General features: G+C 40.5%; 1 protein-coding gene across 5 annotated transcripts in view; it reads left to right on the forward strand.

Moving 5' to 3' along the window:
* The window catches only part of Osbpl1a (oxysterol binding protein like 1A), a 208,517-nt gene that overhangs the window by 54,068 nt on the left and 141,557 nt on the right, over window positions 1-12,892 (forward strand). For all 5 annotated transcript variants that reach the window (XM_027404345.2, XM_027404347.2, XM_035440270.1 and 2 more), the window contains 3 exons: window positions 1,240-1,313; window positions 1,418-1,481; window positions 8,390-8,488. In XM_027404345.2, coding sequence (XP_027260146.1) covers window positions 1,240-1,313; window positions 1,418-1,481; window positions 8,390-8,488 — 237 coding nt within the window. The remainder of the gene's footprint in view (window positions 1-1,239; window positions 1,314-1,417; window positions 1,482-8,389; window positions 8,489-12,892) is intronic.

The following is a 12,892-nucleotide window of genomic DNA, read 5'->3' on the forward strand; positions in this document are numbered from 1 at the left end:
TAAGTGTAGGAAGCTTCAAAGCCCACTTCCACAGTGACACATTTCCTCCAACAAGGCCATCCCTACTCCAACAAAGCCACAGCTCCTAATAGTGCCACTCCCCATGAGATTATGGGATTATGGTGGCTGATTACATTCAAACCTCCACAGTCTGGTTTATGAGTTTTTACTTTTAGTGTCATTAAAAGGATGTGCATTTGGTAGCAACAATACTCTGATTTGTAATTTTGATCTTCTCTTGGCCTGGTCGTGTGCTGTGACACACTTGTGCTACTGGGTAGTGGTGGTGAGCTGCAGTTCCTAGTCAGCCAAGTGGCCATGAGGGCAGCAACCAATATTGCACAGTACTGTGTTGCTATCACGTTTTGCATAATGTGTTACATGTTTTTACCACCCCACAGTGGTGTGCATTGCCAGGCATGTGGAGGCTCAGAAAGTGGTCCACTCTGAGCTAGATCCTTTTAATTATAGTATTTTCAAGTCTTAATGGGCTAACTGGACTATTCCATCAGAAGTTGAGGATCTCATAGATGATGGAGACCTTGGATCTTATATTGTAAGCCACTTTTATACTCTAGCATTTCAAGAGGTTCCTTTTATTGTATTAATACTTTATTTAGGCTGATTATACTTTTAAGGTAAGTTTAACAGAGAGGAGTAGAGGAAAATATTTTTTCTCACTAAGTCATAATTGCAATATCATTTTTGTAATAAACATCAATTTATGGAGGACTTCACAGGAAATTAGTTCCTGAATTGTCTAGGAAGGACATTTCCTGTTTGTAAACATTTCTGTGTGTTTTAAAATTTAGTTGTTTTCTAGAATCAACATCACTTACTACTGTTTGCATCTGTAAGCAGTCCTGCTATATGAAATTTTTGTATGTAGGTATATTATATAAAATGAATTTAGGTTCATTTTCTTCTTTAGATATTCATTGACAATTCAGAGGAAATTGTGTTCAAAGCTTTGAACTGCTGTTTCCTATAAATAGCCCTGAACAGAACTGTTGGAGTATGGATCATGACCTTACCAGTGTGGCATTTGTGTGTCATCAACTTGTAGTCAGGAGTATGTTCTCATCATTGCACTTAGTATCTCAGCTCGGTTTTATTGTTGTTTATTGCTCAGTCCCCTTGTAAGACTCACATGTGTCTATTTGATCTCATTTCTTTTCATCATTTACATATTTGAATCCCAATGCATCAGCATGGAAAATCTTTGTCATTTCCCTGTAGAGCTCAAGATTTTTTGGCTGGAAGTTATTCTGGGTAGTGTTAGAACATGGAGTCCTTTCCTGGTATAGGAAACAGTGAGTATTCTTACACTTAATTGATTTCAGAATATAAAGTTTAAAGTATTACAAGTTACCACTTAGCACTTTTTCTTTGCCTTAATTTAATTTTTGTTTTTAAGGCCTGATGCAGTCCGTAATACTTACCGCCAGGGATGCAAACACCTGACCCAAGCAGTGTGCACGGTAAGAGGAGACTGTGTTTATATAGACTGTAAAGTCAGTGCTGTAGTGGATTGTCCAATCATTGAATCATTGCAGACTCTGGAGATTCTATGGGATGTATTGTGTTTCTACACTTGAAAACAAGCAAAGTTAAAGACACACACACACACACACACACACACACACACACACACACACACACACACACAATCCTTCTTGTTTCTTTCTACTTGTGGCATTAGAAACAGGTGATCCAAAAGCATCTAGACACAGTAGTCAACATTTGAGGTACGTGTGCATCTTTTTCATGGATAAATCTGGAAGATGGAAGCTTCTCTGGGGTTGCAATAAAACTTAAAGCCTGTATCAAAATCGGGGCTCTTAAGTTCTTTGTACTCACTTCCAGTTGTTTCATTTTTACTATCCAGGAGAGGGAGATACCTCTATTTGCTGATTGGGCTAACCTGGAGTCCAGGCACACTTAAGTCCAGTAGAGTTGTACTAGTAACGTAGCAGCCCACCTGCCCTCAAGTGCACCTCTTGCCTCTCCCATGTCAGTCCTCTTGGGATCAGCAGTACTCCCCTTTGAAAGGTTACAGGCTGAGTTAGCAGCCCCATCAATTCAGAACACCCCTGTGACTGAGTTGGCTCCATTCACAAGTTCTTATATCTTGTCCACACTAGACCTACTCACCCCGCACTTTGCTCTTCTGTTGGCGCCTTCCTGCTTGCTCTCTTCTGTCCCATTCCTGATTCTTCTACTCCTTATTCATGTTTCTACTCTACTGGAGCCTTATTTTATTTTTCACAAATAAACTTGTTAGTTTCTCTCCTCTCGTTTTCAATACTCCCGTCTTTAGCGTCTGTGGAATTGGTTAGTTGCTGTTGTGTTTGCCTCTGTCGTTCTATAACTTCTAATTTCTTATGCAGTGCTCTTCTTCCTGCTTCATCTGTGAATCGTATCAGCACAAGCTAAAGAGACTCGTAATGTACTCATACTATCAATAAATCAAGCTATGTTCAATCTCTGGTTTCCTAGGGTAGACACCTAGGCTGTTTGAGATCTATCATAGGTATTCCTACCGTTAACTGACCTTTAAAAATTACAATAAAATATTTACTATTAACTATTTTAAATTGCATGGTTCAGTGGCATTAAGTATACTGAATCATTCTGCTATTTTAAACAGCACCTAGCCCCAGAAGTCTTTTCATGAACCCAAATGTACACCCTATTGCATACAGACCATCACACCCTCAGCTGTTGCTGTCCATTGTTCTTTCTGGGTGAGCTTGACTGCTCCAGGTACCATGTATAACTGGAATCATGTGTTTTTCCTTTTGTGATAGACCTTTTTCACTTAGCACAGTGTCTCTCAGATTCATTCATATGTGGCATACTGTCAGAATTTCCTTCTTTTACTTTTGAATTAAAAATTGCAATTGTGCTGGGTCGTGGTGATGCATGCCTTTAATCCCAGCACTCATGAGGGAGAGGTAGGTGGATCTCTCTGAGTTCGAGACCAGTCTAGTTTACAAAGTGAGTTCTAGGTTAGCCAGGGCTGTAACACAGAGAAACCGTGTCTCAGAATAACAAACAAACAAACAAACAAAAAGTTGTAATTGTAGAAAAAGCATACCATATAATTTACTGCTTTAACTATTGCCAGTATGTGGTTTGGTAGTTTTACCTGTATTCAGTTTGCTGTGAAACGGACCTCTAGAACTTTTTTTCTTTCATAATTCGACTATGCTTACTACCTGTCCCCCTTTTGCTCCTGCAGACGCTGTTAAGCACCATCCTGTTTGCTGTTTTTATGAGCTTACCTGTTCTATGTGCCTTGTAGAGGAGAATCACACACACACACACACACACACACACACACACACACACACACACACACACACACACACACACTTGTCTCTTGGTGGCTAGCCCATTCCATGTCTCACAGAGGAGAATCTCATACAATTGTCTCTTGGGGACTTGCCCATTCCACTTAGCATAACTCCTCAAGATCCATCCATGTGGTAGCATGTAATCAGATTTCCTTTTCAATGAATCATATTCCTCTGTACACAAATACCACACTTTATTATTCCCCTGTCAGTGGACATTTAGTTCTTTAAATTTCTTGACTACTGTCAACAGTGATGTTGCACTGTTGAATGAACCATGAATGAACATTGGCAGAAATTAGTTTGAGAATATATATACCTAAAAGTAGACCTGCTGGCTTACATGGTGGTTGTAGTTTTAGTACCTGGAGGAGCCCCTCTACCAGAATACAGTGATGCTGGAGGGTTTCACATCTCACCAACGCTGCCTACTATTGTTTTGGGTAGTGGCTGTTGTGGTGAGTGTACTGGGGCATCTCATTATAGTTGGGATTTGCCTTTTCCCATCTTAGTCATGTTGTGAATCATTTTAGGTGCTTTTGATCATCTGTGAACAAGTTCTGGAAGAATGTCTATGGAAGTCCTTTGCTTGGTGTTCAGCACAGCTGGTTCTTTTTGTTTACTTGTCTTAGGTGTTCTTTGTGTATTCTGGATAGTCTTGGTTTTTCGAGACAGGGTTTCTCTGTGTAGATTTGGAGCCTCTCCTAGAACTCGAAGAGATCCGTCTGCCTCTGCCTCCCGAGTGCTGGGATTAAAGGTGTGCATCACCACCGCCTGGCTCTGGATAGTCTTATACATAATGATTTGATGTTTTTCCACTCTGAATGGCCTTTCATCTGGATGATCTATGTCCTCTGATATACATTGGATTTAGATTTCGACATGTCTAATTCACCTGTTTTTCTTGATCACTTCTGTCTTTGTCTGGGATGTATTTCAGTTACATCGTCATATAGTTTCCATCCCTTATATTTTCTTTTGTCTGTTTCAATATGGAGCTGACCTACTTAGAGTTAATTTTTGTTTATGATATAAGGTACAGTTCACCTTCATTCTTCTGCCTGTGGATATCCAGTTGCTCTCACACCATGTTTTGAAGTCTGGGCCCCACCCCTAGTGGTCATGGCATGCTTCTTTGAAATCACTTGACTATACATGAAGTCTGTCTTATTGCATTGACTCGTGTACCTGCTGGTGTTTCAGTTTTCTTCACTGTGGCTTTGTAGTATGTTTTAAACAGAAAGTTTGGAACCTCAAACTTTTTCATTACTTACAAGATGGTTTTGCTGTTTGTGGATTGTTGAAAATCCATGCAGATTTTTTGGTGGGGCATACATAGCTCCTGGATTATTGTATGCTGTCATTTGGTTTTGTTTCATCCCACAATATTTTCTGTTTTTTCTTCTTATTTCCTTTGATTCTTACGCACTGTGTGTCCTTCATTTGCCCTTTACAATCTCCTTTACCCTTCTGCAGAGTTTCCTGAGCCTTGACAGTGGTATGGGAGTTCATGGTGGTGGTAGAGATGACAGAGTGTCTTCTTTATGGCTGAACTATCTATCACCTGTTCTCATCACTTTGACCTTTTATGAGCCTCTGCAGTTACTACTGCCCTCTGCACAAAAGAAACTTTTTTTTTGCCCCAAGAGCTGGTAGCAACAGTGATCTGTGAGAATAAATATATTAGTTTAGGAAGTAGTTTGATGGGCACATCATGTCCAGCAATGTCAGCAATGTCTTCCGATTAGGGCCTAAGGATTCCCCACCCGTTATTTTTCACTATGTTCGTAGTGCTAAATGAAAATCCCTCCTGTGGCTCAGGTCTAAGCTCTGGGCAGAGGCTGGCTGGTTATCCCTGTAGTAGGCGTTTGAGACTACTGTACCTGTATCTTGTCCGAGCTATCAGTAGTGCTGCATACAGGGTATGGTGACTCTTCCCCAGCAGCATCTTGTCACCTTTCACTATTGTGCGTGCCATCTGACCAGGAGGATACTTCGTGTAGCTCAGACTGGTCTCAAACTCATGTATAGTGGAGGATAAGTGACTTTGAACTCGTGATCTTCCAGTTTCCACCTTCCAAGTGCTAGGATGACAGGTATGCAACACCATGTGTGTCATAAAAGTAAAAATAAACAACAAAACAAACAAAATCAAAACCTTAGGATCTTGGATTTAATTTGATTTCTCATAGTTTGATGGGATTTTGTTGGGTACTGGGATTCAACCTAGGATCTTGTACATATATACTATCATATGTGTTTTAAGGCTGAGACTTCAAATGGTGAGATGGGTGTTCTTTACTAGCAGAGCCATTAAACCATATGTTACTATTTGTAGCTGTTTTTCTTTCACCCATTAGCTTTGGTAGATTTTTTCATTATCATTTAAAAGATGTTCTAATTTCTGCTTAGAGCCAGTAAATAGTTCTAAAAACTAGAAGTGTGAGTTTAACCCCCAAATAATTGGGCGTTTTTTGTTATCCTGTTCTTGATTAATAATTTTATTTTGATTTCGAACATATATTTGATGATTCCTATTTTATCACACATACTGAACTTGTTCAGTAGCTTTACTTATGGACTATAATAGTAATACATTTGTATTTGACACTGTAAAAATTGATGCTCTGCAGTTGAGAGCATTTGTTGCAGAGAATATCAGTTTATTTCTCATCACCTATGTAGTGGCTCACAGCCACCTTTAACTTTAGTACCAGGGATCTGGCACCCTCTTCTGACCTCTGCAGACACCATCTGTGAATGTGCTGCATATATACCTAGACATGCAAAAAACTAATACACATTAAAATAAAGTTTTTAATACTTTATTTTTTATTTGAATTAGAAACAAGATTGTTTTACATGTCAATCCCAGTTCCCATTCCCTCCCCTCCTCCCCTACCACCCTCTCCCCAACTAAAACCCTACCTATCACACATCCTTTGCTCCCCAGGGAGGGTGAGGCCTTCCATGGGGGGGGGTAGAAGAGCCATCATATCCTTTGGAATAGGGCCTAGGCCCACCCCTGTGTGTCTTGGCTCAGGGAGTACCCCTCTATGTGGAATGGGCTCCCAAAGTCCACACCTATGCTAGGGATAAGTATTGAACTACTACAGGAGGTCCCGTAGATTTCCGAGGTCTCCTCACTGACACCCACATTCCTGGGGTCTGGATCAGTCCCATGCTGGTTTTCCAGCTTTCAGTCTGGGGACCAAGAGCTCCCTATTGTTCAGGTCAGCTGTCTCTGTGTGTTTCACCAGCCTGGTCTGGACCCCTGTGCATATCACTTGTCCTTCTCTGCAACTGGATTCCAGTTGAGTTCAGTGATTAGTTGTGGGTGTCTGCTTCTACTTCCACCAGGTGCTGGATGAATAAAATAAATTTTTAAAAAGAAAAAATATTTATTTTGCTGTTGTTAAGTAAACTGTTATGGATATAAGTTGTCATGTGATGCATCATTTTTTCTCTAGTTTATTGCTAGTTAATGTCAATGACTGAAGTATTAAGACCATCGTTTTTGTGTATGGAGGTTTATATGTGTGGCTGTTTCTGATTGAAGACTTGCTGATGATGTTTTCCTAATTAACATTTGATTTAGAAATGGATTTTGTCTAATTTTAATATGACCAGCCTGGTCTTTTTGCTTCCCATCAATTTATTTTGTACTATCTTTCTCTTGTAGGTGGTATGTATTTTAGTTCTTATTTCCATTCTGGCATTTTTTGAATTTTCTTCTTGTTCTTCATTCTTTCTCCTCCTTCTCCTTCCTTATCCTCCTCCTTCCTTTAATTGTTTTTTTCTTTTTTGGTTTTTCAAGACATGGTTTCTCTGTGTAGCCCTGGCTGTCCTAGAATTCCATCTGTAGATCAGTCTGGTTTTGAACTCAAGAGATCCCTCTGCCTCTGCCTTCCAAGTGCCGCCACCTGCCCAGCCATCTTTTGACATTTAATTAATCCTTTTTTATGTGTTTTGCTTGCTTGCTTTCTCGTATTAGGTCACTTCCAATGATATCCTTAGTATAATAAATGTTAATGTTCTGGAGAGTGGATCTGTTGCCTGTCTTTACTGAGTTGTTTTCTTGGTTTGCTTTTTATTGTAAACCCCAGAGCAAGCTCTAATATCATTTCAGATTGGCTTGGTCTGGTGAGTTGTTTTGAATCTGTGCTGTGGGTGTGTGTTTCACGGGTCAGTTAATGATAGGCACAGACAGTCAGGGATCTCCAGACTCTCTTGGGGGATGGTCCTGTTCTCTTGAGTGTTCTTGGCTGTCCATCTTTGCCTTATTAATTCTCCATGACAGCTGATGGCCTCTGCTGTGCTCTTGTAGCTCTCATATCCCTATGTGGGCTACAGGGGAAACACCTTGGGTGATGAGAATGACTTCCATATCTTCTGATTGTGGCTCCACCAATAGAGTCCTTTCTCTTGTCTATGGATGGTTGTTTCCATGACAATTTCTCCTGTGGCTGTTTTTGTTCTGGGGGATGGGCAGCAGAGGTCTACAAAATTGTTTCATAGTTGTTTTTTACTGGCATTCCTTTAGTAGGGCCTTGGGACAGAAGTCCATCCTGTATACTTTTAAAGCCCCTCAATTCCTAATTTTTTTAATTAAAAAATAATTATTTCTAGTACTTTTTACCTCCTTTACCACCCCTTCATCAACCTTACCTATTAATTACTCCTATATACTTAGCTCAAACATTTTCTAGAAAGAAAAAACTCATTCAAGAATGGTATGAAGAAATTGGAGCTTTGTTATGTAGAGGGTTGTACAGCTCAAATACATGCTAATTTATATTTACTGGAAAGAAAATCTAACGATACAAACACAGTGACCCACGAGTATTTTCCTGGAGTGACCAAGGCTAGATTGGCATGAATAAGCTGCCAATGATGATCCCTTCTTGACTTTCAGATTGTTCAACTGAGTATTGTTACATTGTGTTAATATGCTGCATTTTGTGATGGAAAATTTCAGAGACTTTGTTTTCCAGTGATTGAGCATTGTTTTCTGACTTCTTTGTATCCAGGTGAAACCCACAGATAGCTGCCTCTTCTCCATCAGGTGCTTTGATGACACAGTTCATGGCTTCAGGGTGCCTAAGAACAGCCTTCAGCAGTCAAGAGAGGTAATCCTATACATCGACTCTTTTATCTTTCCCAGAGCTCAAGATTATATCCTCAGTATTTACATCTAAGATCTTATTGATTATACTTATTAAAATTCATTTGCTCACTCATTTATTTATTTATTTATTTATTTATTTATTTATTTATTTGGAATGTGAGGCCAGTAAGATGGCTCATTGGGTAAAAGATACTGGCCACCAAACTTGATGATTTAAATTTCACCTCCAGGACCCATGTGCTATGGTACACATGGACTTAGAAATAAATGCATAAATATAACTTAAGACTTCTAAATTAAGTAAGATTTACTTGTTCATGTGTGCGTGTGCACACATGTGTACATTGTGTATGTGCATGAGTACAGCTGTGTGTGGAGGTCACAAGACAACTTTTGGGAGTCAACTCTTATCTTCTACCTTGATGAAACAGGTTCTTTGTTTTTCTGCCATTTTGTGTACTCCAGACTAGCTGACCTCCAGGCTTCAGGGTGATCCTCCTGTCTCTTTGAATCTCACTGTGAGCTACACAGTGAGATTACAGATGTGAGCCACCACATCTAACTGTGTTCCAGGAATCATCCTCAGGTCATATGGCTTGTATAGTAAGCACATGTACCCACAGAGCCATCTCAGCAGTTCCTACTATTTTTTAAAATACAGTTTTGGATGTATTTATTGTTATGTTCTCACTTTGTGAGAATCATATATGTTTAAGTGCATATGTCTGCATGTGGAGGACAGGACAACTGGGGTGTTGTTCCCCACGAGCTAGACACCATCTTTTGGCAAGAGGATTTCTTACTGAATTTGGTGCTCGCCCGGCAGACTAGACAAGCCAGGGACCCCTAGGGATGCACCTATCTTATGCCTGTCTGGCTTTTTGCAAATGGTTTAGACATTGAATTCAGGTCCGCATGCTGGTGCATTATTGTGCTAGCTCCCCATCCCAACAACACTTTTTACTGAGAATACTCATATGAAGCTTTTAAAGTTTGAAAAAGGAGTTTTAGTTGTTACAACTAAAACAGGTAGATATTTTCTGTTTATAATTTTTCATTTTAGCTCATACTGATTTTGCGGGGCAGATTAAATGATTGTTTAAAAGCATAGCCCTTAATTTATAAGAAAATTACAGCATTGGGGAAAAACTTGCCCAATCATGTGCAGTTTGTATGTCAGAGAATATGGAGTCCAATTCAATTGGGGGGAGACCAATTGCAGTATACACTAAGGCTGCTTCACTCTCCCCCATTTCCTCCCACACCCTCCTTACCTCCCTACCAACCCAACTTTCATACGTTCTCTCTCAAGTCTAGGGTGTTTCAAATTGCTGGCTATTATGAATAGAGCAGCAACAAACATGGACGAGCTAGTGTTTCTGTAGTACAATATTGAGACTTTGGGGGCTATGTCTAAGAGTGGCATAGCTGCATCTTGAGGTGGATCTAGTCCCAGTTGATACACCAGCAATGAGTAATACACCTTTCCCCACATCCTCACCAGCAGAAGGTGCCATTTGTGTCTTAACCGTTGTGACAGGCATAAGATGGAGTCTCAGAGTTGTTATGATTTACATTTCCCTGATGATGAAGGATGTTGAATATTTCTGTGTCTCTCAGCCTTTGTACATCATCCTTTGAAAATTCTTAGTTCTGTAAAACCCAGTTTCATAAAATGAGCTATTTGTTCTTCCTTCCTTCCTTCCTTCCTTCCTTCCTTCCTTCCTTCCTTCCTCTCTCTCTCTCTCTCTCTCTCTCTCTCTCTCTCTCTCTCTCTCTCTCTGTGTGTGTGTGTGTGTGCATTATTTTTTGAGACAGTCTCTAGGGCAGGTCTCTAGGGATGGGACAACTCATAGAGCCCTGGATCTGGGTCTGGGTGGTAGCTGGGTTGGTCAGCTCACTAGCTTTCCTTCATTGTCAATGCCTGGGCGAGCCCTCCAGGACTGCTCAGCTAGCTCACCCAGTGCAGCCTGCAGCAAGGAGCAGGGCCAGTTCTCCTGCTCTCAGGTCCTCAGTCCTGCTGTCTTCACTGACAACACCAGGACCAGCTTCACTGTTTTGCCCAGGTGAGGTGTAGGGTTCTCTATCACAGTTGTAGTGGGGGGAATGCAAGGGGAGGCGATGAGCTGTCTCACTATCACACCATCAGGAATGGCCCATCTTCGACCTTGACAACAGGGTCAGCTCTAGAGTGCTGTCCAAAGGGGTGTGGGGCCCACTGTCTTGTATGCTGAAGCTCTCCCACTCTGTGATGCTGGGGCCAGCTCTCTTGTCTGCAGGTACCAAGGAGTGGAAGGTGGAGGCATCTTTCCCTCACCCATGCCACCCCATGGCAGACAGCGGGCGGCTTCTGTTTTTCACGTTCTTCTTCCTCCATTTTTATTATTTGTACATTTCATCTTTTTATAGTGTTCCAGATTTCCTGGTTGTTTTGTGCCTGGGTTTTTTAGATTTAATGCTCTTGGTGACTGAGGTGATTTCTTCTACTTTGTCTTTAGCACCTGAGAATCTCTATTCCTCTTCCATCTCTTGCATTCTGTTGGTGAGGTTTACCTCTGAGGTTTTTGTTTCACTTCTTAAATTTTTCATTTCCAATTTTATTTTGGTTTTCTTTAGTGATTCTGTTTTTTTTTTTTTAGAAAATTCTATCTTGTGTCTTGAATTGCTTTCATTATTTCATTCAACTGTTTGCTTTTGTTTTCACAGTCTTCATTAAGGGATTTATTCATACCCTCTTTAAGTTTCTTAAACAGGCACAACTGCGTTTTGAAGTCCTTGTCTTGTGCGTCAGCTATATTGCATTTTTCAAGGCCTATTGCAACAGGATAACTGGCTCCTAGTAGAAACACATTGTTTCAACTGTTCATGCTTAGCTTGGGATGTAGGCACCTGGAGTTACAATGTTTGAGTTGTTTCTCGGTGTCCTTATCGGGACTGTTTGTGTGGCTGCCCTTTCTTTGGTTGTCATCTCTGGATCCTGGGCAAATGTAGTGGCTGTGGTGACCCTGGCAGAGAGTTCTCTGTATGTAAGCAGGTGACAAGAATGGGGATAGATGACTAGGAGGAAAGGCTAAGTGTGGTCTTCAAGCTCCCTAATGCTGTGTGTGACTTTAATAGAGCCCCTCATGTTGTGGTAAACCCAACCATACAATTATTTTTGTTGCTTTTTCGTAGCTGTAATTTGCTAATGTTATGAATCGTAATGTGTGATATGCAGGATATCTGATATGTAAGCCCTATGAAAGGGTTGTTTGACCCCCATAGGGGTCATGTCCCAAAGGTTGAGACTTGAACTAGAAGAACAGGGTCTGTACCAAGAGATGGAGTCCTCCAGAAATCAAGATGTGTATGTGGGCAGGAGTGGGGGAGTGAAGGCCTGGTCCCTGCAAGCAAGTTGCTACATGACTAAGAGTAAATTTGGAGAGATTGTCATGGGGGATAGGAAGGATTGTGAGAATCACATATCTGAGTCCCAGCACAGAGCGGACACTGGGCATTCTTGGTAGAAAGTGTCCTGGGGATGGCATCTAACACAGAGGAATGGAAATGGGCTATAAGAGAAGACTGAGGTGAGATGAGAAAGCTAAGCCTGCTCTGAGCAGCACTGTAGTCAAACCCAGATCCACTTGGCCCGGATTCATGGTTCAGAGACTTAATGAGTAATCTACATTTCTTTTTTTTTTAAGATTTTTTTCTTTCATTATGTATATACTATTCTGCTTCCATGTATATCTGAACACCAGAAGAAGGCATCACAACTCATAACAGATGGTTGTGAACCACCATGTGGTTGCTGGGAATTGAACTCAGGACCTCTGGAAGATCTCTTAAACTCTGGAAGTGCTCTTAACCTCTGAGCCATCTCTCCAGCCCCGAAATCCACATTTCTTAAAGCATAATCCATAGCCTTAGATGGTATTTATTTGTTTACTTAGAAAACCTGGTAAAGTGTTTAAAGAGTTTTTTCCCAAAATGATTTGCCTTGGTTCAGCAAGGAGCCCTAAATAATTGAAATTATGGCTGTTTCTTAGTATTTCACAGAATTGTAAGAATTGACCATACACAATTCTATAAAGAAACAAGGAAGTATTTTAGTCCATTTTTATACAATTTTTAAAGTGAAGTCATCAGGCATTTGTCTTTCTTAAGATGATCCATGTTTCCTGTGTAATTTAATGTTAAGTCTGTAATACTGTGTTTATTGCTGCACATTGAACTATTTGATAGTGCTGGAAACCAGTCATTTTAACTGAAAAGATTTCCTTCATTGCTTATTTTCTGTAATATATTTGAGTACCTATTAGTACATATATGTATAGAGGATATTTTCTAAAGCGCTAGGACTATCTTTTTATGCAGCCAGGTCATAGGCAAGCAACATTCAGAATGTCACATTGAGTGCTTT

The sequence above is a fragment of the Cricetulus griseus genome, chromosome 2 (genome assembly GCF_003668045.3).
Source record: "Cricetulus griseus strain 17A/GY chromosome 2, alternate assembly CriGri-PICRH-1.0, whole genome shotgun sequence".
NCBI classification, from domain to species: Eukaryota; Metazoa; Chordata; class Mammalia; order Rodentia; family Cricetidae; genus Cricetulus; species Cricetulus griseus.